This window comes from Cicer arietinum, chromosome 3 (assembly GCF_000331145.2).
Source record: "Cicer arietinum cultivar CDC Frontier isolate Library 1 chromosome 3, Cicar.CDCFrontier_v2.0, whole genome shotgun sequence".
Lineage (NCBI taxonomy): Eukaryota > Viridiplantae > Streptophyta > Magnoliopsida > Fabales > Fabaceae > Cicer > Cicer arietinum.
Genome location: NC_021162.2, coordinates 26,515,618 through 26,541,429, shown reverse-complemented (window position 1 = coordinate 26,541,429; position 25,812 = coordinate 26,515,618). Strand labels below are relative to the sequence as shown.

At 35.3% G+C, this 25,812-nt stretch overlaps 4 protein-coding genes across 4 annotated transcripts; 2 read left to right on the top strand and 2 right to left on the bottom strand.

The window, feature by feature from the left end:
• The first annotated feature begins 2,745 nt into the window (after positions 1-2,745).
• On the top strand, positions 2,746-5,877 carry LOC101510672 (uncharacterized). The gene is made up of 4 exons (XM_004513257.4): positions 2,746-2,951; positions 3,186-3,247; positions 3,993-4,191; positions 5,116-5,877. Exons 1-4 carry the CDS (start codon positions 2,823-2,825, stop codon positions 5,482-5,484), a joined length of 759 nt encoding a protein of 252 aa, XP_004513314.1. The 5' UTR covers positions 2,746-2,822; the 3' UTR covers positions 5,485-5,877.
• A 307-nt stretch (positions 5,878-6,184) lies between these two features.
• LOC101514541 (arabinogalactan O-methyltransferase 1-like) lies at positions 6,185-7,502 on the top strand. The gene has a single exon (XM_004513263.4). The coding sequence runs from the start codon at positions 6,546-6,548 to the stop codon at positions 7,440-7,442; it is 897 nt and encodes a 298-aa protein (XP_004513320.1). The 5' UTR covers positions 6,185-6,545; the 3' UTR covers positions 7,443-7,502.
• Positions 7,503-7,653: 151 nt separating this feature from the next.
• On the bottom strand, positions 7,654-25,700 carry LOC101514223 (uncharacterized). The gene is made up of 7 exons (XM_027337761.2): positions 25,610-25,700; positions 25,470-25,510; positions 15,965-16,022; positions 9,246-9,339; positions 8,614-8,698; positions 8,463-8,528; positions 7,654-7,904 (listed from the first exon to the last, which is right to left on the bottom strand). Exons 1-7 carry the CDS (start codon positions 25,698-25,700, stop codon positions 7,791-7,793), a joined length of 549 nt encoding a protein of 182 aa, XP_027193562.1. The 3' UTR covers positions 7,654-7,790.
• Positions 17,332-18,630, bottom strand: LOC101510341 (ribonucleoside-diphosphate reductase small chain). The gene has a single exon (XM_004513256.4). It carries the CDS (start codon positions 18,522-18,524, stop codon positions 17,535-17,537), a length of 990 nt encoding a protein of 329 aa, XP_004513313.1. The 5' UTR covers positions 18,525-18,630; the 3' UTR covers positions 17,332-17,534.
• Positions 25,701-25,812: the final 112 nt, after the last annotated feature.

Here is a 25,812-nt window from a genome sequence, read left to right as displayed (position 1 = left end):
ATTAATAAAGTAACCGACATTACAATAATTAATAAAATAACTAACATAACAATAATTAATAAAGTAACCGACATTACAATAATTAATAAAATAACTAACATAACAATAATTAATAAAGTAACCGACATAACAATAATTAATAAAATAACTAACATAAAGTGTTCATAAAATAACCGACATAATAATAGTTCATCAAAAGTGTTCATAAAATAACCTACATAACAACAGTTACAAAAGTGTTACTACTAACTAGTGCGACTACGTGATAAATACAAAGCTTTATAAAAGTGCCTATACAACTCATCATCTGGACTAGCTTGATGTTCACTCAACCCCTGCTGTATAAGATCACCGATCTGCTGTAGGATATGTGGCGGCTGTGAACTAGAAGCATCTGCATTGGTGGGCGGTACACTATAACGTGGGACCTGAGGTACACCTTCTGGTCGCACCATCAGTGGATGAGACACCTGATAGAACCACTCCAAATATCCATCTTCACACTCAGATGGATATGTAGCTGGACGAAGCTTGGGAAATAGCTCTGTCACTGGCGTCACATATCCCAACCATTCCACATCTACATCAAATAATCTAGCATGATCTGGAAGTGGCGGTGAAGGAATATACTGGATATATCTGAATTGTCTCAAACACCTCTCTGGTAGATATTTCACTACAGTGCTGCATAATCGAACGTGACCAGTATAAAGTGTCATATCATCAAAAGGAATGACACCGTTGTGATTCTCCCATGGTCTCCATATAACATCTGCAGGTGTCAATGCATCAATAATACTTCTGTATTCGTGGACCTTATGTTTGCCATGCTTATAGCATCATCTATTCATTCGGGCAAAACATTCCACGTCAGCACCCTGATCACCTCTATTACAAATATTCGGAAAATATTCGTAAATCCAGCACTGTTACAAATAAAAATATTAAATAATTAATACTAACAATTAAATACAACATAAATAAATTAAATTAATAATTAACAATTAATACTAAAATATAATTGATACCTGAAGCAGCGTCATATATCCACCTAGCTGTTTGGTGTCATAATAGCAGGCATCTGAGAGGTAGTCATAAAGCACCACTAGTGCAGCAGTAGCCCATGCATATTTATCTATACCATCTAAATATCTGAATAAAGGAAGATACTTCGCATCAACTAGAGTATGACTCTTATCAGCGAAAATAGTACTCCCGACTAAATTCAACAGATATGCCCTAGCAGCAAAGTCAAACCTCTCTGCTGCACACTGCCTTCTGAACACCTCCTTCAACCAATCCAATCTATAGTGTGCACCTCTAGTCTTTTTGGTCTCCTCCCAGATCTCTTCTGTGGTCACTCCTAATAGATGGACGGCAAGATTACATGTCGTTACTCTATCTACATCGGGTGGACTGTAGAACTCACCCCTAATAGGCAATCCGAGAAGATTGGCAACATCATCCAAAGTAATCGTCATTTCACCAAATGGCATGTGAAATGACGATGTCTCAGAATGCCATCTTTCAACAAAGGCAGATATCAAGTTGTTGTCGATCATCTTCAAACTACCCCGTTGTAATGGGTTCAGACCTGACAAATTCACCCAATTCTCTATGGGTCGCGAAAGTACCGGCGGAGTAAATTGTTGCATTTTCTTCCCATGCGCAACAATTTTCAGCAATGGTCGCTCCTGTATACAAAAAAAAATATATGACATTAAAATTAAATTTATACAACAAATATTAATTAATTTAAATATTTTTAATGTATTATAAGTAATAATTAATTTAATATACCTCACCAAACCATAGTCTAGCTGAAACATGATAACGGTATCGTGTAAGGACAGACAAATCATAAGGTCCTCCAGGATACCGTGTGAGCTCACCAGGTCCCTCAGCTCCATCATGTTCCTCCTCCATATGCTCTCCCTCATGAGCAGGTGCAGCCTCCTCCTACTCATGTACATCCACCTGCTCGTGCACCATATGCTCATGTACCACATCTTCCTCATGCACTATAGAAGGCTCCCCCTGATCATTATGTCCCTCATCATCGTCTTCAATAATCATACGTCTTCTTCTCCTTGAAGCTGTCGGTCGAATCCTCTCTAGGGGATTCATCGGAGTCGATGTAGAAGTCTCAGTGTCCCGTGTAATTCGTATGATTTTACCGTCTCTTCCTTGTGCACCCACTGAAAAATTAAAATATTAAAAGAATTAAATCACAATAAGTTATAAAATTATAATTAATTAAATTAAAAAAAAATATATACGTAACTTTCGGAAAACTTGATGCTCAAGTTCTCCGGTAACTACCGGAAATGTTGGCAATCAAGTTTTCCGGAGCACTTTCTGTACCGGATAACTTAAAAATATATTTTTCGGAAGACTCTTGTGTACCAGAAAACTTCATGCAAGATTTTCGGTACCGGCAAACATTAAAACAAGGTTTCTGGAGTACAACCTCTGTACCGAAAAACTCTGTTTCTCAACTTCTCCGGAAATTTTGAAAAAAAACTTACTCTCTGTTCCGGAAATGTAAAAATGTGGAATGGTAATTTTGTGAGGTTTTATTATTTATACGAGGGCAAAATAGTCATTTCATTCTAAATTTGGGGGTATAGGTATAATAAGGAGGGTACAAGGGAAATTTTTCAAACAAAATATAGAGAAACAAATAAGGCCCAAAACTAATGACCCGTAAAGAAACGGGTGCACCGTATACTTTGGATTCAAAATTGAAAATTTTGAAGCAAAAGCAAAACTCAGAAACAGAATCAGTTTTTGAATTCTGATTGTACTCGGTGATTGAAGTGATGATGGATGTGGAGAAGCAGAATCTGAATTCAGAGTTTCCGTTCTGGAAACCCATTTCTCGTAGGTTCCAACCCGATTCACTTTTCTTTGCTCCCGGCAACGTCGAACGTGAACTTCTTGTCAAACAGGTTCTAATCTCTATTTCTATTTACTTGTCTTGTATTTAAGGCTGTCTTGTACAGACGATTTTTAAGGTTATTTTGCTCAAATCAATTAATAGCGCTGATTCATAAGCAAATTTCAAATACACACTTTAGTTTTTCTATAAACACGTTAGTTTATAGCATTTCGTATTGGGTGCTATAGTTTTTTTAGTTTTTATTTTGAAATGTTCATGGTAACTTATCCTTTTTATTTCAAAGGTTGCCTTGGAATTAACAGAAGAGAAAGAACAGCTTGAGAATTTGATACAAGAGGATGGAAGGTATTGATCCTATTATTACGCTTCCTTAGTTTTTTTTTTCACAATCTTAACAGTAGCAGTGTGCGATTATTATTATAAAAAATGTATCAGTGTGCCACATAAGGGTTTTTTATGTTACTGAAACTGCAACATGGTGCCAAGGTTGAATTGTCCTCATTTAATTGTGATTCTTCACAATACTAAAGATCGTGCGATTGTTACCGTAGCTGCTATTTAAATCCCCGAACAGTTTTGGGCTCCTATTCTCAGTGTATGGAAATAGACAACTTGGTTTTAAACCGTGCCCGTGTGTCAAATGCAACTTATATGGCCTCAATCCAGGTTACGTAGACATAAAAGAAAAGCTTGATTTTGCAACCTATAGTGCATTCGTTGATCCCTTTCTAAAAAACGCTTATCATAGATAGGTCTTACTCAATACTCAGCTGATGTCTAATAGAAGCTGTTGCCGTTATTTGCTTTTGAAAACAGTCCATGATGGATTGTCATTTCTAGTTATATAGTTTTCTGTTATTCTATTCTGCCTGCTTCTCAGTGAAAGACCTTGTCTTATAGTTCTTGAAATTGTTTTCCATTGCATCTAATCTTTTATGTGGAAAACTACAATTTGATTAGTGTTGCACTCAAGGCTTTCTTTACGTTAGTTGAAGACTGCTGTGGCCAAGAATGTAACGTTTGATTTTGAACTTATACTGATAAAATGGCAGTGTGCCCGCCTCATTTCGTAGCATATCCCTTTGTGCAGGGAAGTCTTCTGTCCCATTGTTGGGTGTGGAGTGTGTTTGCCTTCAATGGAGGACTTTGAAAATCACTATAATGCAAGACATACTGCGTCCTGTTCTGTGTGTTCTAGAGTCTACCCAACGTCGCGGTTGCTAAGCATACATGTATCCGAAGCTCATGATTCTTTCTTTCAAGCAAAAGTTGCACGCGGCTATGACATGGTAGTAATAGTAAATGTCTAAATATGATTCAATGTGGTGTCATGAAACAAATTATTTATAGTATTGCTTCTATCTATAATGCAGTTCAGTTTGTCATTTGAAGAATTAACTAGTTGGTTGGTTGTTCCCTTCTTTGTTGTTAGACATTCAATTTTTCTTTATGTTTCCTCAAATTTCTTTAATAAAGTACTCCCATATTTTTCTTTTTATTAAATTTATAATCTTACAAATTGCAAAAGAAAGACCTTTTTACAAATCGGTTATTTCAAACAATGTTCAGAATTTCTTTCTCCCTTTGTTACATCCTTTTTGTCTTTTATTTTATGTTTATAGCTCATAGTTGAATTTGTAAAAAGGTAGACCAAATGGAAGATACTCCAATAGTTCGAGGTAGAGGGAAACCAGAGAAAATTACAGGCCTTAACTTATTTTCATCCCTTAAGTTTTTTCGTTCCATTTTGGTCTTTAAGTTTCAAATGTTATACAATTTAATCTTTTCATTCAGTTTTCTGTTTGTGTCTGTCAAAATTGTCTTAGAGTCATATGTTTAAGGTAATTTGACAAATGTATAGAGTGATTTGACAAATGACTGAGCATTTGGTGTTGAGTCCCTAGATCTAGGAAAAAGAAAGTGAAATGCTGGATCTATAACTTAGTGTTGACTTGAGTCATTTACCAAATCATCTTAAACATTGGGCAAATCACCTTAAACATTCGACACTTAGGACAAATTTGACAGACACAAACGTAAAGTTGACGTAAAGGATTAAAGTGTATAGCATTTAAAATTTAAGAAACTTAATTAGAACAAAAAAATTTATATGTTTAAAAGTATAATTTAACCTACTTCTTTTGCCTTCACATTATCAGTTTCTCTTTTGGGGGACAATCTCTTTATCATGGTTTTTATGTCTTGTCATATAGTATGAATGCTTAGTGGAAGGTTGTGGATTGAAATTCAAAAGCTACAAAAGCCGGCAGCAGCATCTGGTTGACAAGCATAAATTCCCGACATCATTCGAGTTTTACAAGAAGGCTCTGCCTTCAAAGAAACATAGGCTGAAGTCTCAGCGCAAACAATCTACTCATAAGGAAGATACTTCAGGAATGATGGAAGTGGAAAATGCAGCCATAGATGACCTTGTTTCAGCAGTCTCTAGATTGAATACTTCGGACTCCACTCCTTCATCTATCAGCTTTGGTCGCCGCCACACCAAAGGCTTGTCATTTGTCCCTCGAGTGGTTCAACGTGGGAGGGGATCAAACTCGGGTTCATCCATTCCAAAGAGATAATAATAAGCTTCCACTGAAACCTATCTGCATTCTTGATTGCTGAATGAACGATCTTCGGATGTCGTCGCATTATAAAACCCCGGTGGATTTCTTCTGTCCCAAGGTTGAAGAAGCTAGCTGATTAAGTCGGAGATTGGAAAATAGAATTATGCTTTTATAGTATCTTTTTGTGCTCTAACTTGGGCTTGTAATTTAGCCTAACTTAGGCATTGTGCCCTTGCAAATATATTTGGTGAATGGTGTGGAGATTGAGCTTCTTTATAGACTGATATTGTTCTGTTAAATTCTCACCTCTTTACTGAATAGACGGTTTGTTATTAGTTTTGAAAGAAATCACTCTTACAACTTTTTGTATGTTTGTAATTGCTAATGAATACCAAGCTTTGAAGTTAATACTCGTTAATTTCAGAATTATTCTATTCTTACAAGAGGTTCATTGGCTTTATTTTCGTTCTTATACGTGAGTTCTAACATAACCCATTAATAAAAAAAGCTTTTATATTGTCTATCTACAATAATGAAATTGAAAATCAACATTATTGAAAATTTGATGAAAGAGATAACTATATTTGTTAACTAAATGGCTTTTTATTTATTTAAAATTGGATTTTTTTTGTCTCAAATCATGTAAGACTACAATGAACAGCAAAATCCTCTCAGAATTTTAACATTCAAACTCAAAATCTCTAATTAAATTTAAATAATCTCATCCAATAAATATTAAATTTGTAAGCGGAGTAAGAATTAATCAGAAGATAATACTTACAAATTCTTTCCTGTGGCAAATCCACAGTTTTTTCAAAGCTCACCTTAGCTTTGTAAAAAGGGATGCAACTTTTAACTCTTAACACAAATTAAGGTGACAATTATTATTATGTCTAAATGAAGCTAACTAATTTTAGAAAAGTCACCACCATCAACAAGGAAAGTGCCACTTCTAACTCTAACACCTAAGAAATCGTTTTTCATGTCCATGCATTATTTTCTCCATCATCACATCACATTACATTACACACTCATAATCAAACCTCATCATACCAAAACACTCGTTCATCAACAACATGCACTCCTTGATTCCAAAATCTTTCCACAAGAAGAAACACCCAAACACACCCCATTCCAACAACAACCCATGTTATCTCTACGTCATAGCAATCACAACCGCCGCCACAATCCTTTTTTTATTCTACTCCCGCCAAACAGATCCTGAACACTTATGCTCCACCCCCGCCCTCACCACCGCCCAAACAATCATCGCCGACGAATTCACCGCCACTGCGATCCCTTTAGTCACCATCTTCCACTACGCTACGGCGCGTGACGTTCCCCAACAATCCAAAGGCGAGATCCGAAGACCCTTCGACGTTTTACAATCTTTAGCGCCATGCAACTTTCTCGTCTTTGGAATTGGTCACGACGCGCTCATGTGGGATTCGTTTAATCCACGTGGCATTACGTTGTTTCTCGAAGAAGATCGTAAATGGACTATTTCTTCTCTCAAACGTTTTCCTATCCTACGCGCACATACAGTGCATTACAACACGCGCCTCACCGAGGCCCAAATGCTTCTCTCCTCCTACAAGAAGGATTGCGGGGCGGTTGCTGAAAACGACCACCCACTCAAAGACGACCGCAAATGTAGGCTCGCGTTGAGTGAGTTACCAAAAGATGTCTATGATCGGGACTGGGATGTGGTAATGATCGACGCGCCGAGGGGATATTTTGCCTCGGCTCCCGGGAGGATGGCGGCGATATATTCGGTGGCGGTGATGGCTCGTGCGAGAAAAAAAGCGGGTGTTACGCACGTGTTTCTTCATGACGTGGATAGGGAAGTTGAGAAACTATATGCTAAGGAATTTTTGTGCATGAAATATCGAGTTGGTGGTATTAGGAAGCTTTGGCATTTTGTTATTCCACCTGCTGTTAATGTTACCGATACCACAAATGGATTTTGCTAAATAGTTTGTGTTTTCTTCATTCCTATTTTTTTCTTTGTAAGAATTTGTTGTAATATTAATTAATATTGTTTCGTCTCACAAGTGAAAAACAAGTAATATTTATACAATTTATGAAAACAGTTATCGCGATAGACTGTTAGGAATTATCATTCTCACAGTTTTCGTTTTAGTTAATATAATTCTTTTATAAAAAAAATGCATTTGGATGATAAGTGAAGTCAATATTACATGTCATGGTTTATGGATTTGGCCAATATAAAACAGATGACACATGATAATTACACTTGGAACAAAATAGCTCTTAACGTGATTTAACAAAGGGGTCCATGATAAGGACATATTCTGGACCTAACTTGGCATAAACAAAGGGGACACCTTCCTTTGAATTATCTCTTCCATATGCTCAGCTGACAAAATGGATGTCTCGCTTTCATAATTGCCATTTTCCATCTGTTGGTGTAACTGTCAAATTCATCAAAAACTCGTGAATTTTCAACTACTACATAGTTTTCAACATCGTAGTATGCACATTAATTTGATTTCAACTACTATAACTTGGTATATAATTCAAGAAGAAAAACTTATGAATGAATATTATCAAGCTGTGAAACTATGAGCAAAATATGTAAAGCTGCAAACCAAGTTGAAATATTTAAAATTATACAGAATTTCTAGAAAGAGAAACATAGACCGACAATTGACCATTTGACAACTAAGAAGGCCTAAAAGAACAAATTCTAGCAGACTTGTAACTACTTGTCCTATTACCGATCACACTTACATACATCAACTGTCATATGCGCTTGTAAGCATATTTTAAGATCCAATTACAGAAGTCCTTGTAAGCTGTCATATGCGCTTGATTATGGACCATAATCAAATGTTATGCAATAATATGATATAAAATAACAGCAATCAGAAAAGTGAGTTCTTTGTTAATTGACTATGACTGTTATATTTGTCTTGCTGGAAGCATAATTCAAAAAGAGAAGTGCTTGTAATATGAATACTAGTGATCACCTTCTCAAGGATAGCATATTGATCATCCAAGTTATACTTGCGCATGTGCTGCAGCATCTCTAGTTGCTGTGAAGATTTACTCTCTAGATATTAGCAGTGAATACATGTAATCTAAGTGCCAAAAAGTTTGACATAAAGTCAAAAGTCTTACCTCTTCCTGTAAATTTTGTTGATGGCGCATTTTTTCAGCAAATTCTTCTTCTCCTAGTTCTGCTTCATCACAGGCCATCTCTTCTCTGCCATTTCATAATTCATAGTATAAGGTCATTTTTGCATTAAAGCTGTTTGTAATTTTGTGTAGCGACAGTCAAAAAAAGTATAGAATCAGAACATGGAATTTGGATAACTTCGAAGAATGAAGTGCATTTTCCTTAGATTGAGTTTTAACGTAAAATAACTCCAGATAGATAAGTTGTTTAGAACACACTAGGACAGGACCATCTTCCAAAACTCTTCAGCACAAATAAAAACATTACACTTATTCCACTATTCCATAATATTTCAGGCTGTTACACTTTACTTTCTCATTCATGAGACATTTGCCACATAGGATGTCAGTTACTCCTTGCTAGTCGTGCTTGTCTAGGGAGCTGAATTCCTACTTCTCATGTAACTTCTTCCAAACAAAAACCTTAATGGCTATCATTCATGCTGCTCTTTAAATGTCTTTCAGTGCTACTTAAAGATAGAAAAGATATTTACACAATAGAAATGAAGAATTAAAGAGAAAATGTTAACAGGATAGAAATGAATTAATGCTACATAAAAAAAGAGAGAACTTACTTGGCAAGGAATTTATAAAATTGAATCACCAAATCTTGGTCATTCTCATATACGGTACTGATTTTACCCAGGCATGAAATACCAAATCTTGGATCTGTTGTATAAATAAATAAAAAACAAATAAATAAAGACATGTCAAATAGGAAATATCCTCAATAAAATGATAAAGTAGTAAAAAAATTGCCAACATGTTATGATAGGAATGGGTTGGGCCCCACGAGTTATGACAGGGATCTCTTAGTTAACAGAGATGAGGCGGAGCCTAGCTGTCATAGTGAGTTAATATTCCACTAATAAATAGGAGTGTGTGGAGAAGTAGTTGGATGGTTTTTATGCTTTTTTAATTACACCTTAGAGGTTGGGCAGTGAGAGAATTGTTTTCTCTAACTGAGGAGCATTAGCTCTGGAATCATTTTCATTTTTCATACATTAATACAATAATTCTCTTCATCTAATTCTATCTTACCTCTGCTCTATCAATTAGCCCGACTTGCTGCGTTCATGTTACGTGTCTTCATTGGTTCTGAAATTCAGAGTGCGTTGGCGATGCGTGACACGTCTCAGGACAATATTACAGCGGTCACCTCACCGTTAGATAAATTTCGCTTAGCTGCGAAGAAGGTGGAATTGTCGGCGTTTACCGGTGATGATCCAGTTGCTTGGATCGCTCGAGCAGAAACATATTTCGAGGTACAACGTATTTCTGCAGACGTGAGAATTCAATTGACGAAGCTCAGTACGGAAGGTCCTACGATTCATTGGTTCAATTTATGGCTCAATTCTACGGAGGATCTGTCTTGGGAGAATTTGACAAAGGCGTTGATCGTTTGTTTTGGTGTTGGTCGTTTGAAGAATCCTTTTGAAGAATTGAAGGAATTAAAACAATTTGGATCTATGGAGGATTACATTGCTAAATTCGAATTGTATTCTTCACAGTGTGGCCGTTTACCAAAACAACAATTTCTTGGTTATTTCATTGGTGGTTTACGTCATGACATTTGTTCTTGTGTGCGTACCTTCAAGCCTTGTAATCGTTACTTAGCGATGCATTTGGCTCGTGATGTTGAGAGTGAATTTGTTGTTATTTTGGGGCAAGGATCTGGATCTCGCTACAAACCGATTCAAGGTTCTTGGGCCCGATTTCAAAAACCTAATTGGGCCAATCACGAAGGAGAAGGGAATAGATCTGCCAACCCTACCCAGACTAGCAACAATATGGGTAAAATGTGTACCGAGTTGGGGCATGGATCTCAAACCGGGTCAACACACCCTCCCAATTCTACTCCACTTTCACGTCTAAAATCTGGTGACGTTTCACGCCGTCACTCACGCGGCGTTCGCCATTTACCAAGTGCAGAGGTTAATGAGTGTCGCACGAAGGGACTCTGCTTTCGTTGCAATGAACGATGGGATCCCCTACATCAATGCGCAACAAAGCAATTACGATTGATTATCTTGGGGGACGATGAAGTGGTCAACGATGAAGGAGAGATTATGGTGTTGGAGGTTGAGTCATAAGAAGAGATTGCACAAGAGAAGTTATAATGTAAAGGGATGGGAGTTTTTGGTGTATCCACCACTCCAAACTAGGTTCGCACAATGAAAGTAAAGGGTTGTTTGCAAGGTGCACCTATTTTGGTTCTTATTGACAGTGGAGCCACGCATAATTTCATATCTCCTAAGGTGGTTGAAGCTCTTGGACTGCCTATGGTACCTTCTACTCCCTTGGGTGTTAAGTTAGGAGATGGTCATCATGTCCTAACTATGGGTAGGTGTAAGGGAATTCAAATGGATGTGGGAATGGTGCAGATTTGTTTTGAGGCTTATGTGTTGGAGTTAGAGGGTGTGGATCTGATTTTGGGAGTTGTTTGGCTGGAAACTTTGGGGAAGGTAACCATGGATTGGAAGGAAATGTCTATGGTGTTCAACCATAATAGCAATATGGTGAAACTTCTTGGCCAAGCCTTAGATGAGAAGATGGCTACTTTCCAAAGCATCATCACTTATTCCCAGCTGATAACAGGCTGTGAATGGCCTACCTTGATGGAGGTGGTAGGTTCACAAGTGCCTCATCTCTCTGATCAACAGACTAAGGAGTTGCAAGGGTTGTTAGATCAGTTTTCTATTGTATTTAAAGAAATCCAGGGTCTTCATAAAAAACAATAGCCATTCCATTGAACTTTTGCAGGGTGTTGGTCCGATAAGTGAGACCTTACAAATATCCTCATTTACACAAGGATGAAATTGAAAAACAAATTCAGAGCCTTATGCAGCAGGGGGTGATTAGAAACAACACTAGTGTTTTCTCTAGTCCAGTTATTTTGGTCAAGAAGAAGGATCAATCCTAGTGCATGTGTGTAAATTACCGTGCACTTAACAAGGTTACAATTCCAGATAAGTACCTTATCTCTGTGGTAGATGAATTGTTAGATGAGTTACATGGCTCGGGTTATTTCTCTAACCTTGATCTTAAATCTAGTTATCATCAAATTCGTATGAAGGAAAAGGATATTCATAAAACTTCATTTCGTACTCATGAGGGTCACTATGAGTTTAGAGTGATGCCACTTGGCCTTACCAATGCTCCTGCAACCTTTCAATTAGTGATGAATGATATTTTTAAGCCTTTTTTAAGGAAGTTTGTATTGGTTTTTTATGAAGACATACTAGTGTACAACACTAGTTGGACTGCTCATTCGCAGCACTTAGAGATGGTTCTAAATATTTTGAAACAACATCAGTTTGTGGCTAACAGGAAGAAGTGTTCTTTTGGTACACACCAAGTTGAATACTTGGGACATGTCATTTCCAAAGCAAGGGTCGTTGTGGATCCTGCAAAGGTTAGCAATGCGTTACAATGGTCATTCCCTAAGAACATCAAGGGAGTGAGAGGTTTTTTGGGATTAACGGATTACTATAGAAAATTTATAGCTAACTATGCGAATATTGCTAAACCCTTGACCGAGTTGACAAAGAAGGATGGTTTTAGATGGAATGTTGCGGCTGCCGAAGCTTTTAAGAAATTAAAAGTAGTTGTTACAACTGTTAAAAGTAACTTTTAGCCCTACCTAATTTCAATTTTCCTTTTGAAATTGAATGTGATGCCTCGTGAAAAGGAGTTGGTGTTGTGTTGTTGCAATCTAAACATCCCATTGCGTATTTAGCAAGGCTTTTGAATCATCTAGGTTATCTGAATCGGCCTATGATAAGGAGTTAATGACTTTGGTGTTAGTTATTCAACATTGGAGACATTATTTGTTAGAAATGCGGTTTGTGGTTTATTCTGATCAAAAGAGCCTAAAACACTTGTTACAGCAACGCATTACCACAGTAAATCAACAGGAATGGATGGCTAAGTTGTTGGGTTTTGACTTTGAGGTGGTGTATAAGGTGGGAGTGGAAAATAAGGTGGCTGATGCTTTATCTAGACAACATGAGGATGATGAAATTCATGCTCTTAAAGCATATCCTATTTGGCAGCAGAGCAGCCAATTGCAACAGGAGGTATCGATGATCCCTGCTTAAAAGCATTGTGGAGGCTATTCAAAAGGATCCTACTGCTAAACTTGGGTTTTCCTTAAAAGGTGGCATCTTATTCTACAAAAATAGGTTAGTTATACCGGCTAACTCACCACTTATTATTGATCTACTTAAGGATTTTCATTCTTCCCCTAGTGAGGTCACTCCGGCGACCTACGCACTTATAGGAGAATGGCAATCACTTTATATTGGCAAGGGATGATGAAAAGGGTGCAAGATTTTGTGAAAGTTTGTAACACTTGTCAACACCAAAAATATGTCGCGACTACACCTAGTGGGTTACTACAACCACTACCTATTCCAGTTTTGGTGTGGAGTGAGTTATCTATTGACTTCATTACTTGTTTGCCCAAAAGTAATGGATTTGAAGCTATTTTGGTGGTGGTGGATCGTCTCTCCAAGTATAGTCATTTCATTCCTCTTAAACATCCATTTACTATTCGCTCCATTGCTGCTATTTTTGTGAAGGATGTGGGTAGACTACATGGAATTCCAAAGTTGATTTTGAGTGATCATGACCCCTTGTTCGTGAGTATTTTTTGGAAAGAGTTGTTCAAGCTAGTAGGTGCGGTGCTTAAAGTGTCTTCGGCATACCATCCTCAAACTGATGGCCAAACAAAAGTGATTAACCGTTGTTTAGAGGCCTATCTACGTTGTTTTATTGCAGATCAACCTAAGACATGGGCACATTGGATTCCGCGGGCAAAACTATGGTACAATACCACATTCCATGTTTCCACATGGTTCACCCCTTTTGAGGTGGTGTATGGCAGGAGACCTCCAGTATTGGTGCATTTTTTGGAGGGAGAAACCAGAGTATAAGTTGTAGCTTAGGAGCTAAGGGACAAGGATGAAGCTTTGCGTCAACTGAAAGCTAATTTACTTAAAGCGCAGGAGTACATGAAAATACCAAGCTGATAAGAAACGCAAGACAGTGCAATTTGAGGTTGGTGATTGGGTTTTCCTCAAATTACATCCTCATTGACAACAATTGGTTGTGCATAGGATTAATCAAAAATTGGCTCCGAAATTTTTTATCCTTATCAAGTCATTAAGATAATGCAGGTTGCTTACAAGCTAAAATTACCAGCAACATCTAAAATACATCCTATGTGTCTCTGTTGAAGAAAGTTGTAGGCAATTATACTGCTACAACTCAATTACCTATCAGTTTGGAGTCTGACATTGGAGACATTATTCCTGCTAAGGTTTTGTCATGGAGGGATAAGTCTGATGGTGGGCAGCATAAGCGAGAATGGTTGATTTAATGGGAAGGCATGGATGTTGGAGATGCTACGTGGGAAGAAAAATTGTTGCTGAAGAATCAATTCCCTGATTTACGTCTTGAGGACAAGGCTATTGTTGAAGGTGGGGGTGATGATAGGAATGGGTTGGGCCCCACGAGTTATGAGGGGGATCTCTTAGTTAACAAAGTTGAGGTGAGGCCTAAACAATGGCGAGTATATGTGATAAAGAATAAGAAAGGGAATGTAGAAAAAGTGTAATTGCCTAGCTAGCATAGGGAGTTAATATTTCCACTAATAAATAGGAGTGTGCGGGGAAGTAGTTGGATGGTTTTTTTTATTTTTCAATTACACCTTAAAGGTTGGGCAGTGAGAGAATTGTTTTCTCTAATTGAAGAGCATTAGCTCAGAAATCATTTTATGTTTTCATACATTAATACAATAATTCTCTTCATCTAATTCTATCTTACCTCTGCTCTATCATGTTACCTTGGTCACCAAAATTAATTACTATCAACTTGTATCAAGTTTGGTTAGATGAAAAAACAGATTCTACAATATCATCCAAGTATCAAAATTCCCCAAATGTGAAAAATACATCACGTTGGAAGATGTAATGGAGGTGCAGAAAACAAACTCATTTTGATGACCATGGAAGGGAATACTTTTGCTTTGGTAAGGCATTCAGCCATATAGACAAGGAGAACCTGCACTGGACACAACTTCTTTTGCTTGGGTAAGACTCATTGTTCGAGCTGTAGAGATTGAAACAAACAGGTGCATTGGTTTAGCATTTGGAAGAATTAGATTACTTGTTAGCTAGGGCTGGTGTAGACTATGAAGCATTGACATATACATGAATACACAACGTGCTACCACGTTGACGCCAATAATAAATTGAAAAATGGAAGAAATTGAATGTCACTACATACGTCGGTATCGTGTCGAATACTGACTAGTGTTAGTGCTACATAGGTTGTAGATGATTTGGCTGCTTCAAACATAGTTCTAGGGGCCCTTTGCACCCCCATTGGAGAAAGCTGTGAGGTTGCATAAGCCTCAATTTGTCAAAGAAACCATGAGAGTAATGAGTTTTAGCACCCAAGAACCAGGAAGACCTACACAAATATGTGAAGGAAATCTCAGCTACCAAGAAGTTGGGTAACCATTTCTGTCAACAGAATCAGTATTATATGAAAAGTGGCTGAGGAGAACAAGGCAGCCCAATTCATCTCTCTACAATACTTTTGATTAACCACAGTCACCTCCACAAAAGCCAATCACAGTCACAGGTTCATATCAAAATGTAGATAGCTGAAACGACCCTTTCATTCAATTGTTGTCCCAGAAACTAAAACTCATGAAGCTTCACTTAAACAAATTTGAGCTTCTACACAAGTTCAGCCCCAATAAGGAAAGCTCAAACTTTGAATTTGAAAAAGAAACATAAGAAGACAATTTTGGGGGAAAAAAGGACATTTTGAAGCAAAGAAATACAAGGATAACACTAAGTGCGGTTGAGAAAATGAAGCTTAGTTCCGGGTTTGGACTTCAAATAGATGTAGATATGCAAGCTAGGACAAAAAAGGGAGGTTTGTGAACCTTGAAGAGGCTGCTACAACTCAGTTTGTGGACTCAAAATACATAATACTGCATGTTAGGATATGGAAATAGGGATTATTCGGAGTTTGTTAGTAGTTGTGTTCCTAGGTTGTTAGTAGTTGTATAGGTGTAACTGTTTTGGTGTTTCTATATTAGTTAGTTACCCTGGACATTATCCTTATCCTAATGTATTTATTGGAAGTCTTTAAATAGAAGCTTTCACCCCTGTAGAGAAAATCATTTAACATCTATAGAAATTGAGTGGTGTAAATCATTGTAAGAGCGTATCTGAAAAAAGACAATAAATGATATATAATAATTAAAAAAATATACCAACACCCATCTCCAAAAATATTTCTTCCTGTATTGTAGTGGTCACAGCAACAGCTTCCTGCTCATTAGTTATGAATCCCAGAAAAATGACAACAAATCACATCACATACTGTCTTTTATAACATAAAATAGCTAAAGTATAATGTAAAACCAACTTGCACGTGCATTTGATAGCAAGCATTGAAATAATATGCCCATTAAACTAAACCCAGCCCACACAAAAGATGCTAACCAAAACTACAAACAATAACACAATGACCTGTTTGGTCAATTAACAATTGTCTTCATATTACTGATTCAGATCATGAAGCTCAGATTGTTCTAATTACTCAGCTCTGCTGTCACGAGTTTAATATTCAAATGACAGGAAAGGTTACTAAAAACAGTATTGGCATAAGCTCAACAATTTTCAGTTTCAATTAATTTCTCATCAGAGGGTGGTTCCAGCTTGAGACAGGACACCCTTTTATTTATTTATAGTTTGCCATACATACTATTGAGCTCAATCGACATGGTTGGATTTCTTCCTTGGACGCTTATTCATTGAAAACCATTGATGAACTACTAGAATAAGTGCAAATATAATTTCTAAGGATGCTGATTTGTGTTACTTTGTTTGTAAATATATTATGGTCACCTTCCAAGCCCCCTATTATAAATACAAAAATCAAAGAGGTTTGTGGGAACTAGAATTATATTAAGTTACTAAGACAAAGCAAATTCACCTTACTTGGAAGATGAACTGTCCAATTAAATTTAAACCCAATTCATCAATCAAGAGAAACAACGGAGAAAAGGGAGAACCAATGCCATAAGAAATTCACCTGATTATCCAAAACAGCATATGCAATCCTTTTCTTTACATCTTTAGATAACATAAATACACAACAATATTGCAACAAAAATCAAAAAAGGGTTTATATCATTCAAACGAATAGAGAAATGTGAAACAAAATTAGATTACCAGGTTGTGTAGTAAAGAGAGTGAAACGCTCGAAAAGATGAAAAAGTTGTTCTCTAGTTAGCATTTCAGTGCTCTGCATTTCCAAAGCCATAAACGATTCACAAAAAGAACACTCTTCTCACTACGAGACTAAGCTTAAACGAATTTTATTTGACAATTTTTTATCGTGTAAAGTCGAATCTTTCATTAATTCTCTTTTCATTTATAAATAATAAATAAATAAACTAATAAATAAATATCTGTAAAATTGTAAAAATTAACAAAACCCTAAAAGTTGAAAATCAAAATTAAATAAATTTATTAAATATATTTATTTTTTTACATTTAATCTTATTTTTACTGTTATTAAATCAACACCATAATATAATTTAATCAAATGAACAAATAATGGCGAACATCAATATTATAAATAAGAAGAACAAGCATCCATTAAACTTTGTAAGCGGGTTTTTTACAAGGAACGTTATCATAAAACAAAAAAATAAAATGCAAAGTAACAAGACGATAAATTGGTGACAGGAAAATAACCCTAATATTATTATTAATTAAACAAGATGAAAATATATCCGGAATAGCAATATTAGTGCAAAACCCTGATTTCTTGATCTAAAAATCCTCATCCAACTTGAAAACATGAGCACCACCATTTGCAGTCAAACTATTCATAACAGAAGCTTTCTGATATTCCCCAACGCGCTTCTCAAAAAAGTTAGTCTTCCCTTGAAGAGAAATCAACTCCATCCAATCAAAAGGATTCTGAACATTATAAACTTTCCCACAACCAAGCTCACCCAACAACCTATCGGCAACGAACTCAATATACTGGCTCATCAAATCACCATTCATCCCGACCAACGCGCACGGAAGCGCGTCACAAACAAACTCCCTCTCAATCTCAACCGCATCACTCACAATCTTCTTCACTCGCTCCTCACTCAGTTTATTCCTCAATAGTGAATAAAGCAAACAAGCAAAATCACAATGAAGTCCTTCGTCACGCGAAATAAGCTCGTTTGAAAAAGTTAAACCAGGCATTAAACCACGTTTTTTAAGCCAAAAAATTGCACAGAAACTACCAGAGAAAAAAATACCTTCAACGCAAGCAAAAGCAACGATTCTTTCAGCAAACGAATCCGACGAATCGATCCATTTCAAAGCCCAATCCGCTTTCTTACGAATACAAGGAATCGTCTCAATAGCATGAAACAAACGATTCTTCTCAACCGAATCGCTTATATACGTTTCAAGAAGGAGACTATACATTTCAGAATGTATATTCTCAATCGCGATTTGAAAACCGTAAAAAGCACGCGCCTCTGAAACTTGAACTTCTTTCATGAATCTTCCAGCAAGATTCTCTAAAACGATGCCGTCGGATGCGGCGAAAAATGCAAGAACGTGGGATACAAAGTGTCGTTCGCCGTCAGTTAAATTGTTCCAATGTTGAAGATCTTGTGATAAATCAACTTCTTCGGCGGTCCAGAATGAGGCTTCGGCTTTTTTGTACATTTCCCAAATTTTAGGGTATTCAATTGGGAACATACAAAAACGGTCTGGGTTTGGAGCAAGAAGTGGCTCTTCTGGGAGAGAAGGCATTGTTTGATTTTTGGAATTTGGAAAAAAGGAAATTGGAAGGTTTTTGAGAAAAGAGGTTTTTTGTTATCGTTGTTGATAAGGGTTTTTTGAGGTTGAGAAGTCAGGAGGGATAAAAGGGTTTAAATAGAGATTTTTGAGTGAAAATAGGAGCGGGTAATTTGAAAATTTTGGGGGTAATTTGAAAATTTTGGGGTTATTTAATTTTCTTTTTTTTTTTTCTTAAAGGAAGCATGCAGGAGAAGATGGAAAGTACGCGGGTGATTTGAAAACTTCGTTGTTGTGTGAAGATTTTGGAGGGCTAGTTTGGGATTTTAGGGGAGAGAAATTATGGGGAGGGTAGTTCGGAGAATTTCGGGAGAGGAAATTGGAGAAGATTTTGTGTTATTACCAATGTGGCCTTTGGGGTGGGCTTAAAGACGATATAGTGCGATTTAAAATTGATTGGGTGAAGATAAATTTCGAATTTGATGTTTGGTGGAAATTTTGAGTTACGCGGTATTATTAATTGGTGGGTTTTTTGAAAATGGTAAGAAGAGTGTGGAGTACGATGTCTTTTTCTTTGTTGTTGCTGCTTTGGTGGTTCGGCTGAATGGTGCAGTGGCAAGACACGTCGATCTAATTGTTTTTATTTATTTATAATTTACGGGTACCGTTAACCACTGCCCTATGGGGACAGGTTAAATGTGCGTCGTCCTTTTGCGAGTAATAAATATTAAAATAAAATAGAATACACTTATAAAAAAATAAAATAAAAGGTTTTAATAAATTAAACATAATGTATTAGCATCAAAGGACAAGAGTATTATAGTTAGGGCTTGTTTCATGGACAAGATAATCACTCGAAAATGATCTATATAACCCAAGTTATGTTATTCTAAACTTAACAACATTACATAATATTTTTATGACAGAGCAATTGAATTTAAAATACTAGTAAGTCTTTTTTATATTTACTAAAATAATAAATTTTAACATGATAAAACTATTATATGTCGTCTTTCATAACCAACTAGTTTCACTCAAAAATGAGTTTTTTCGCTCAAGATATAAATATTTTAAGATGACTAATGCAGATCAACTTATGAACAATATAATTTATAAAACTATTATATGTCGTCTTTCATAACCAACTAGTTTCACTCAAAAATGAGTTTCTTCGCTCAAGATATAAATATTTTAAGATGACTAATGCAGAGCAACTTATAAAACAAAACAATATAATTCATAAAATCACGAATTTTTTTAAAATTAATATAAACTTATAAACTTTTACAGTAGTAAAAATAGGCTTTCAAGTCCAATTGATTTCACTCAAAACCGATTCATATTGCTTATGTTATACTCATTTTTACTCAACTACTTCATAATATTTTCCTGCAAAAAACACTATAACTTTGAAAATTTAATTAAAATATCAAACAATGTTTGATTTGAACAAACGATAACATTTTAGAAAGTTTAAGATGTCTAGTTTATAAATATAATTTTTATTCTACATAATAGACATTCAATTAATATTGTTTGATAAAATAAGGTATTCAGATACAAAAGTGGAACAACAAGTTGTTTTCCAACTTTAACTCAATTTTATCTATTAATTATCAATAAAAATTAGCAAAATCAATGTCGATTTTGAAAGCAATTGAAACTAATTTTTAATGGAACATAAATTAGCTCAAAATACAATATATGAAGAAAATGAAGTAGCAATGTTGATTTACAAGAAATTTGGGTTTGAATTGTAAATGTTCCTATTTAAAATTTCCTGTTAAAAACTTAAGAAAATAACTCAAGATTGTGAAAACAGAAAATGGATAACGTTCTTGGTTTCTGACCAGAAAACGGAAAACGTTCTTGGTTAGTTAAAATCAGCAATTTAACTTATCTATTTAACTTGATAATCAAACAGAATGAAAGTAAATAGATAAGAGAAGAGATACCACACAAGGATATATCTTGGTTTGTCCAACCCGAGTTACGTTCAGTCCTCATAACCGTGAGATTTTCCACTAAGTGTTCAAAAAAAAGAACCTTCGTGGTTTTACAGCACCTAGCTTAGATCAACCTTGATATGTTACAAAGTTAAAACTAGCTCATATCAACCTTGATTTTTTAGGGTGATCACTTATCCTTCTCCAACTTTTAGGAGGAGAATGAAACGAATAATGTTTATCAATCTCGGTTTTCTGGGAAGCATTATGTTGCTGTTGTCCAAAATGTTCTTCTTCTTCTTCATTATCTCTTTTACTAAAATCATGATCATCAAATTCATCAAACAATATATGCATACTGATTTCATTTATAGTTTGGACCTTGAGATTTTATATTATATAATATTTATACAATGTAGAGTATTTAGAAAATATACTTTAATGGCATTTTAAAATAAATTTGCTCATACTTTCTTTATCATGCAAAACATAGTAATGACATTCAAATACGTTAAAGTATGGTATGTTTTACTTTCTATTTTTTTAAAAAATTCATATAAAGGTATGTTAAAGATATTTTCTAATAGAGCCAAGATTAAAAACATGGAAAGCAAATTTTATGCCTTCTCCCCCAAACTTATTTTTCATCACTAGGAGGAGTGTGAAAGGAAGATTGTTTTTCAATCTCGTTTTCCTAGGAAACAATCTGTTGTGACTATCCAAATTGTTCTTCCTCCTCATCATCTCTATTGATATAAATAACTTTGATTTTTTAATGTTTCCAAAGGTTATAAACACTCCAAATTTTTGTAATGAGAGGAGGCACCATACTTTTCCATTCATGTGTATTGAGCATGCCTTGTCCATGTATCAATGTTCTTTCTTGATGGTTGGGTGGTGTTCCTGCATCACAAGTTAGTAATGATTTTGGTACCCATATTTGTTCGGGTCCTTGATGGTTAATATATCTTCTTTTAGAAGATTTTTTAAAACTTGATCTCTTTTTAAAATAGCAAGTTGACTCGAAGTGGTCATTCTTGGAACAATAGGAACACTTTGTTGTTGATCTTGGAGAAGATTTCAAAATATGAGTTTTAAATGTCTTTGAAATTGATTTTGATAAACTTCCAGAACATTCTCCTTTTTTCAAACTTTTTAGAGAAAGTTCTGTTTTACTTCCAGAACGTTCTCCCTTTTTCAAACTACTTGGAGAATGTTCTCCTTTTTTCATGTTTCCTGGAGAAGGTTCTGTTTTTGTTTCAAAACGTTCTTCTTTTCTAAAGATCCTTTCATTCTTAATTTTTTCATCTCTTTTCTTAAAATAACATGCAAATTTCAAATGTCCAATTTTACTACAATATAAACATTTGGTTTTGCATTTGTCTACTTTACTTTCAAGAACAAATAAGTTTTCATACATTTTTGTTTTTTGAGTTTTACCAAAACCAAGACCAGCTTTATCAAAAATTCCTACTTGAGATCCCATGATTTTTTGAAAGGTTTCAGTAGATTTGATGAAGTTTCCCAAGTCATTTTTGAGAATTTCATTTTTTGTTTTAAGAAGAATGTTCTCCTTTTGAATCGTATAACATTCTTGGTTTTCAGTTTTATCAGTTTTCTCAAGCTGAGATTCTTGCATGTTCTTTTGAAATTCATTAACTTCTATTTTTAAAGAGGTATTTTCTTCCTTAGTTTCAGAACATTCTGGAAAATGATTTTGTATGGGTATCTCATTGAAATTTTTTTGTTGTTCAGACTTTTTCAATCAGATTGCTGCAGACTTTAAGCAAGAATGATTTTTAAACATTCTAGAAAATGATTTCTTCTTTTTCTTTAAGGAGTTGTTCTTTTAATAAACCACATTTTTGAGCAATAATGTTTGAATCACATAAAAGATTATCAAATTCTTTTTCCATTTGTTCACAAATAGGATAGGGTTCATAAATGGTTACCTCATTATTTTCTAAGTTTTTCATTTAGCACATATTGGCTTCTGACATTACTTCTTCTTCCTGAATCTTTTCCTCTAACACTTGTTAGATGCTCAACTTATTTGTTGGTTGGGCCCAGGCCTCCTATTAATTATGTCTATGTTGGGCCCAGGCCTAATAAAGATGGCCCAGTCTAATTTATTTGTTTGTTGTTTAAATACAATAAGAAGGGAAAAGGGCAGCATTCAGTGGTTTTTAGGAATTGGTTGGTTAAGAGAGATTAGACTCTCTAATTCTTAGCCGTCAGTGATATTTTCCAGCTGTTACTTTTTCTTTTTCCTCTTCTTTTGTATTTTCTATATTTCGTTGTCACTGAACTCTGCAAGAAGTTTATTCCTAGAGAATTATTAATAAATTCTTAAGAATCATTCAGTATTTCAAGAATTTGTAACTAAGGTTGTGCTTGCAAGTTGGTTTTTGGAGGATTTTTAAGAAAAGGACTTTAGAGGGTTAAGTATATATTTTGATATATATTTAATATTTTAAAAGAGTTAAAAAAAAAATATAATATTATATATGTTTTTTTATGTTTTTTCAATTTTTTTAAAAATCAAATATATATTAAACCATAGATGTAACTCTCCAAAGTCTTTCCCTCCAAAATCCAACTCGCAAACAGACCCTAACAGTATAACCAACATTTATCATATTTCTGCTGAGATTTCACTTGAAACCAACCTTCCTTGTTAGATTTTATACTGCTGAATGGGTGTCAACCAGAGTCCTCAAAAGTCACTTCTGAAACATGAACAACCTTGTCAAACATTACTAGACGAGTTACTTCATTCTCTCATGTTTGATTTTAAGACATACCATGGAGTGAGTAGGTATCGAGAATGGATAACAAAATGTGAAAAATACATCACGTTGGAAGATGTACTGGAGGTGCAGAAAACAAACTCATTTTGATGACCATGGAAGGGAAGACTTTTGCTTTGGTAAGGCATTCAACCATATAGACAAGGAGAACCTGCACTGGACACAACTTTTTTTGCTTGGGTAAGACCCATTGTCCGAGCTGTAGAGATTGAAACAAACAGGTGCATTGGTTTAGCATTTGGAAGAATTAGATGACTTGTTAGCTAGGGCTGGTGTAGACTATGAAGCATTGACATATACATGAATACACAACGTGCTACAACGTTGACGCCAATAATAAATTGAAAAATGGAAGAAATTGAATGTCACTACATACGTCGGTATCGTGTCGAATACTAACTAGTGTTAGTGCTACATAGGTTGTAGATGATTTGGTTGCTTCAAACATAGTTCTAGGGGCCCTTTGCACCCCCATTGGAGAAAGCTGTGAGGTTGCATAAGCCTCAATTTGTCAAAGAAACCATGAGAGTAATGAGTTTTAGCACCCAAGAACCAGGAAGACCTACACAAATATGTGAAGGAAATCTCAGCTACCAAGAAGTTGGGTAACCATTTCTGTCAACAGAATCAATATTATATGAAAAGTGGCTGAGGAGAACAAGGCAGCCCAATTCATCTCTCTAAAATACTTTTGATTAACCACAGTCACCTCCACAAAAGCCAATCACAGTCACAGGTTCAGATCAAAATGTAGATAGATGAAACCACCCTTTCATTCAATTGTTGTCCCATAAACTAAAACTCATGAAGCTTCACTTAAAAAAATTTGAGCTTCTACACAAGTTCAGCCCCAATAAGGCAAGCTCAAACTTTGAATTTGAAAAAGAAACATAACAAAAAAATTTTGGGGGAAAAAGGACATTTTGAAGTAAAGAAATACAAGGATAACACTAGGTGCAGTTGAAAAAATGAAGCCTAGTTCCGAGTTTGGACTTCAAATAGATGTAGATATGCAAGCTAGGAAAAAAAAGGGAGGTTTGTGAACCTTGAAGAGGCTGCTACAACTCAGTTTGTGGACTCAAAATACATAATACTGCATGTTAGGATATGGAAATAGGGATTATTAGGAGTTTGTTAGTAGTTGTGTTCCTAGGTTGTTAGTAGTTGTATAGGTGTGACTGTTTTAGTGTTTCTATATTAGTTAGTTACCCTGGACATTATCCTTATCCTAATGTATTTATTGGAAGTCTTTAAATAGAAGCTTTCACCCCTGTAGAGAAAATCTTTTAACAACTATAGAAATTGAGTGGTGTAAATCATTGTAAGAGCATATCTGAAAAAAGACAATAACTGATATATAATAATTAAAAAAACATACCAACTCCCATCTCCAAAAATATTTCTTCCTGTATTGTAGTGGTCACAGCAACAACTTTCTGCTCATCAGTTATGAATCCCAGAAAAATGACAACAAATCACATTACATATTGTCTTTTATAACAAAAAAATAGCTAAAGTATAATGTAAAACCAACTTGCACGTGCATTTGATAGCAAGCATTGAAATAATCTGCCCATTAAACTAAAGCCTAGCCCATACAAAAGATGCTAACCAAAACTACAAACAATAACACAATGACATGTTTGGTCTATTAACAATTGTCTTCATATTACTGATTCAGATCAGGAAGCTCAGATTGTTCTAATTACTCAGTTCTGCTGTCACGAGTTTAATATTCAAATGACAGGAAAGGTTACTAAAAACAGTATTGGCATAAGCTCGACAATATTCAGTTTCAATTAATTTCTCATTAGAGAGTGGTTCCAACTTGAGACAGGACACCCTTTTATTTATTTATAGTTTGCCATACATACTATTGAGCTCAATCGGCATGGTTGGATTTCTTCCTTGGAAGCTTATTCATTGAAAACCATTGATGAACTACTAGAATAAGTGCAAATATAATTTCTAAGGATGCTGATTTATGTTACTTTGTTAGTAAATATATTCTGGTCAACTTCCAATCCCCCTATTATAAATACAAAAATCAAAGAGGTTTGTGGGAACTGGAATTATATTAAGTTACTAAGACAAAGCAAATTCACCTTACTTGGAAGATGAACTGTCCAATTAAATTTAAACCCAATTCATCAATCAAGAGAAACAACGGAGAAAAGGGAGAACCAATGCGATAAGAAATTCACCTGATTATCCAAAACAGCATCTGCGATCCTTTTCATTACATCTTTAGATAACATAAATACACGACAATATTGCAACAAAAATCAAAAAAGGGTTTATATCATTCAAACGAATAGAGAAATGTAAAACAAAATTAGATTACCAGGTTGTGAAGTAAAGAGAGTGAAACGCTCAAAAAGATGAAAAAGTTGTTCTCTAGTTAGCATTTCAGTGCTCTGCATTTCCAAAGCCATAAACGATTCACAAAAAGAACACTCTTCTCACTACGAGACTAAGCTTAAACGAATTTTATTTGACAATTTTTTATCGTGTAAAGTCAAATCTTTCTTTAATTCTCTTTTCATT

Bases quoted from the DNA above. Each gene is read 5' to 3' on its own strand.
- LOC101514541 (XM_004513263.4), top strand. From the start codon at position 6,546: ATGCACTCCTTGATTCCAAAATCTTTCCACAAGAAGAAACACCCAAAC.
- LOC101514223 (XM_027337761.2), bottom strand. From the start codon at position 25,700: ATGGCTTTGGAAATGCAGAGCACTGAAATGCTAACTAGAGAACAACTT. The intron at 9,340-15,964 runs GTATATTTTTTT...TTTATACAACAG, and splicing joins ATTTTTGGAGATGGGTGTTG to ATCCAAGATTTGGTATTTCA. The intron at 8,699-9,245 runs GTAAGTTCTCTC...ATGAAATGGCAG, and splicing joins TTTTATAAATTCCTTGCCAA to AGAAGAGATGGCCTGTGATG.
- LOC101510672 (XM_004513257.4), top strand. From the start codon at position 2,823: ATGATGGATGTGGAGAAGCAGAATCTGAATTCAGAGTTTCCGTTCTGG. The intron at 2,952-3,185 runs GTTCTAATCTCT...TTTATTTCAAAG, and splicing joins GTGAACTTCTTGTCAAACAG to GTTGCCTTGGAATTAACAGA. The intron at 3,248-3,992 runs GTATTGATCCTA...CCCTTTGTGCAG, and splicing joins TTGATACAAGAGGATGGAAG to GGAAGTCTTCTGTCCCATTG.
- LOC101510341 (XM_004513256.4), bottom strand. From the start codon at position 18,524: ATGCCTTCTCTCCCAGAAGAGCCACTTCTTGCTCCAAACCCAGACCGT.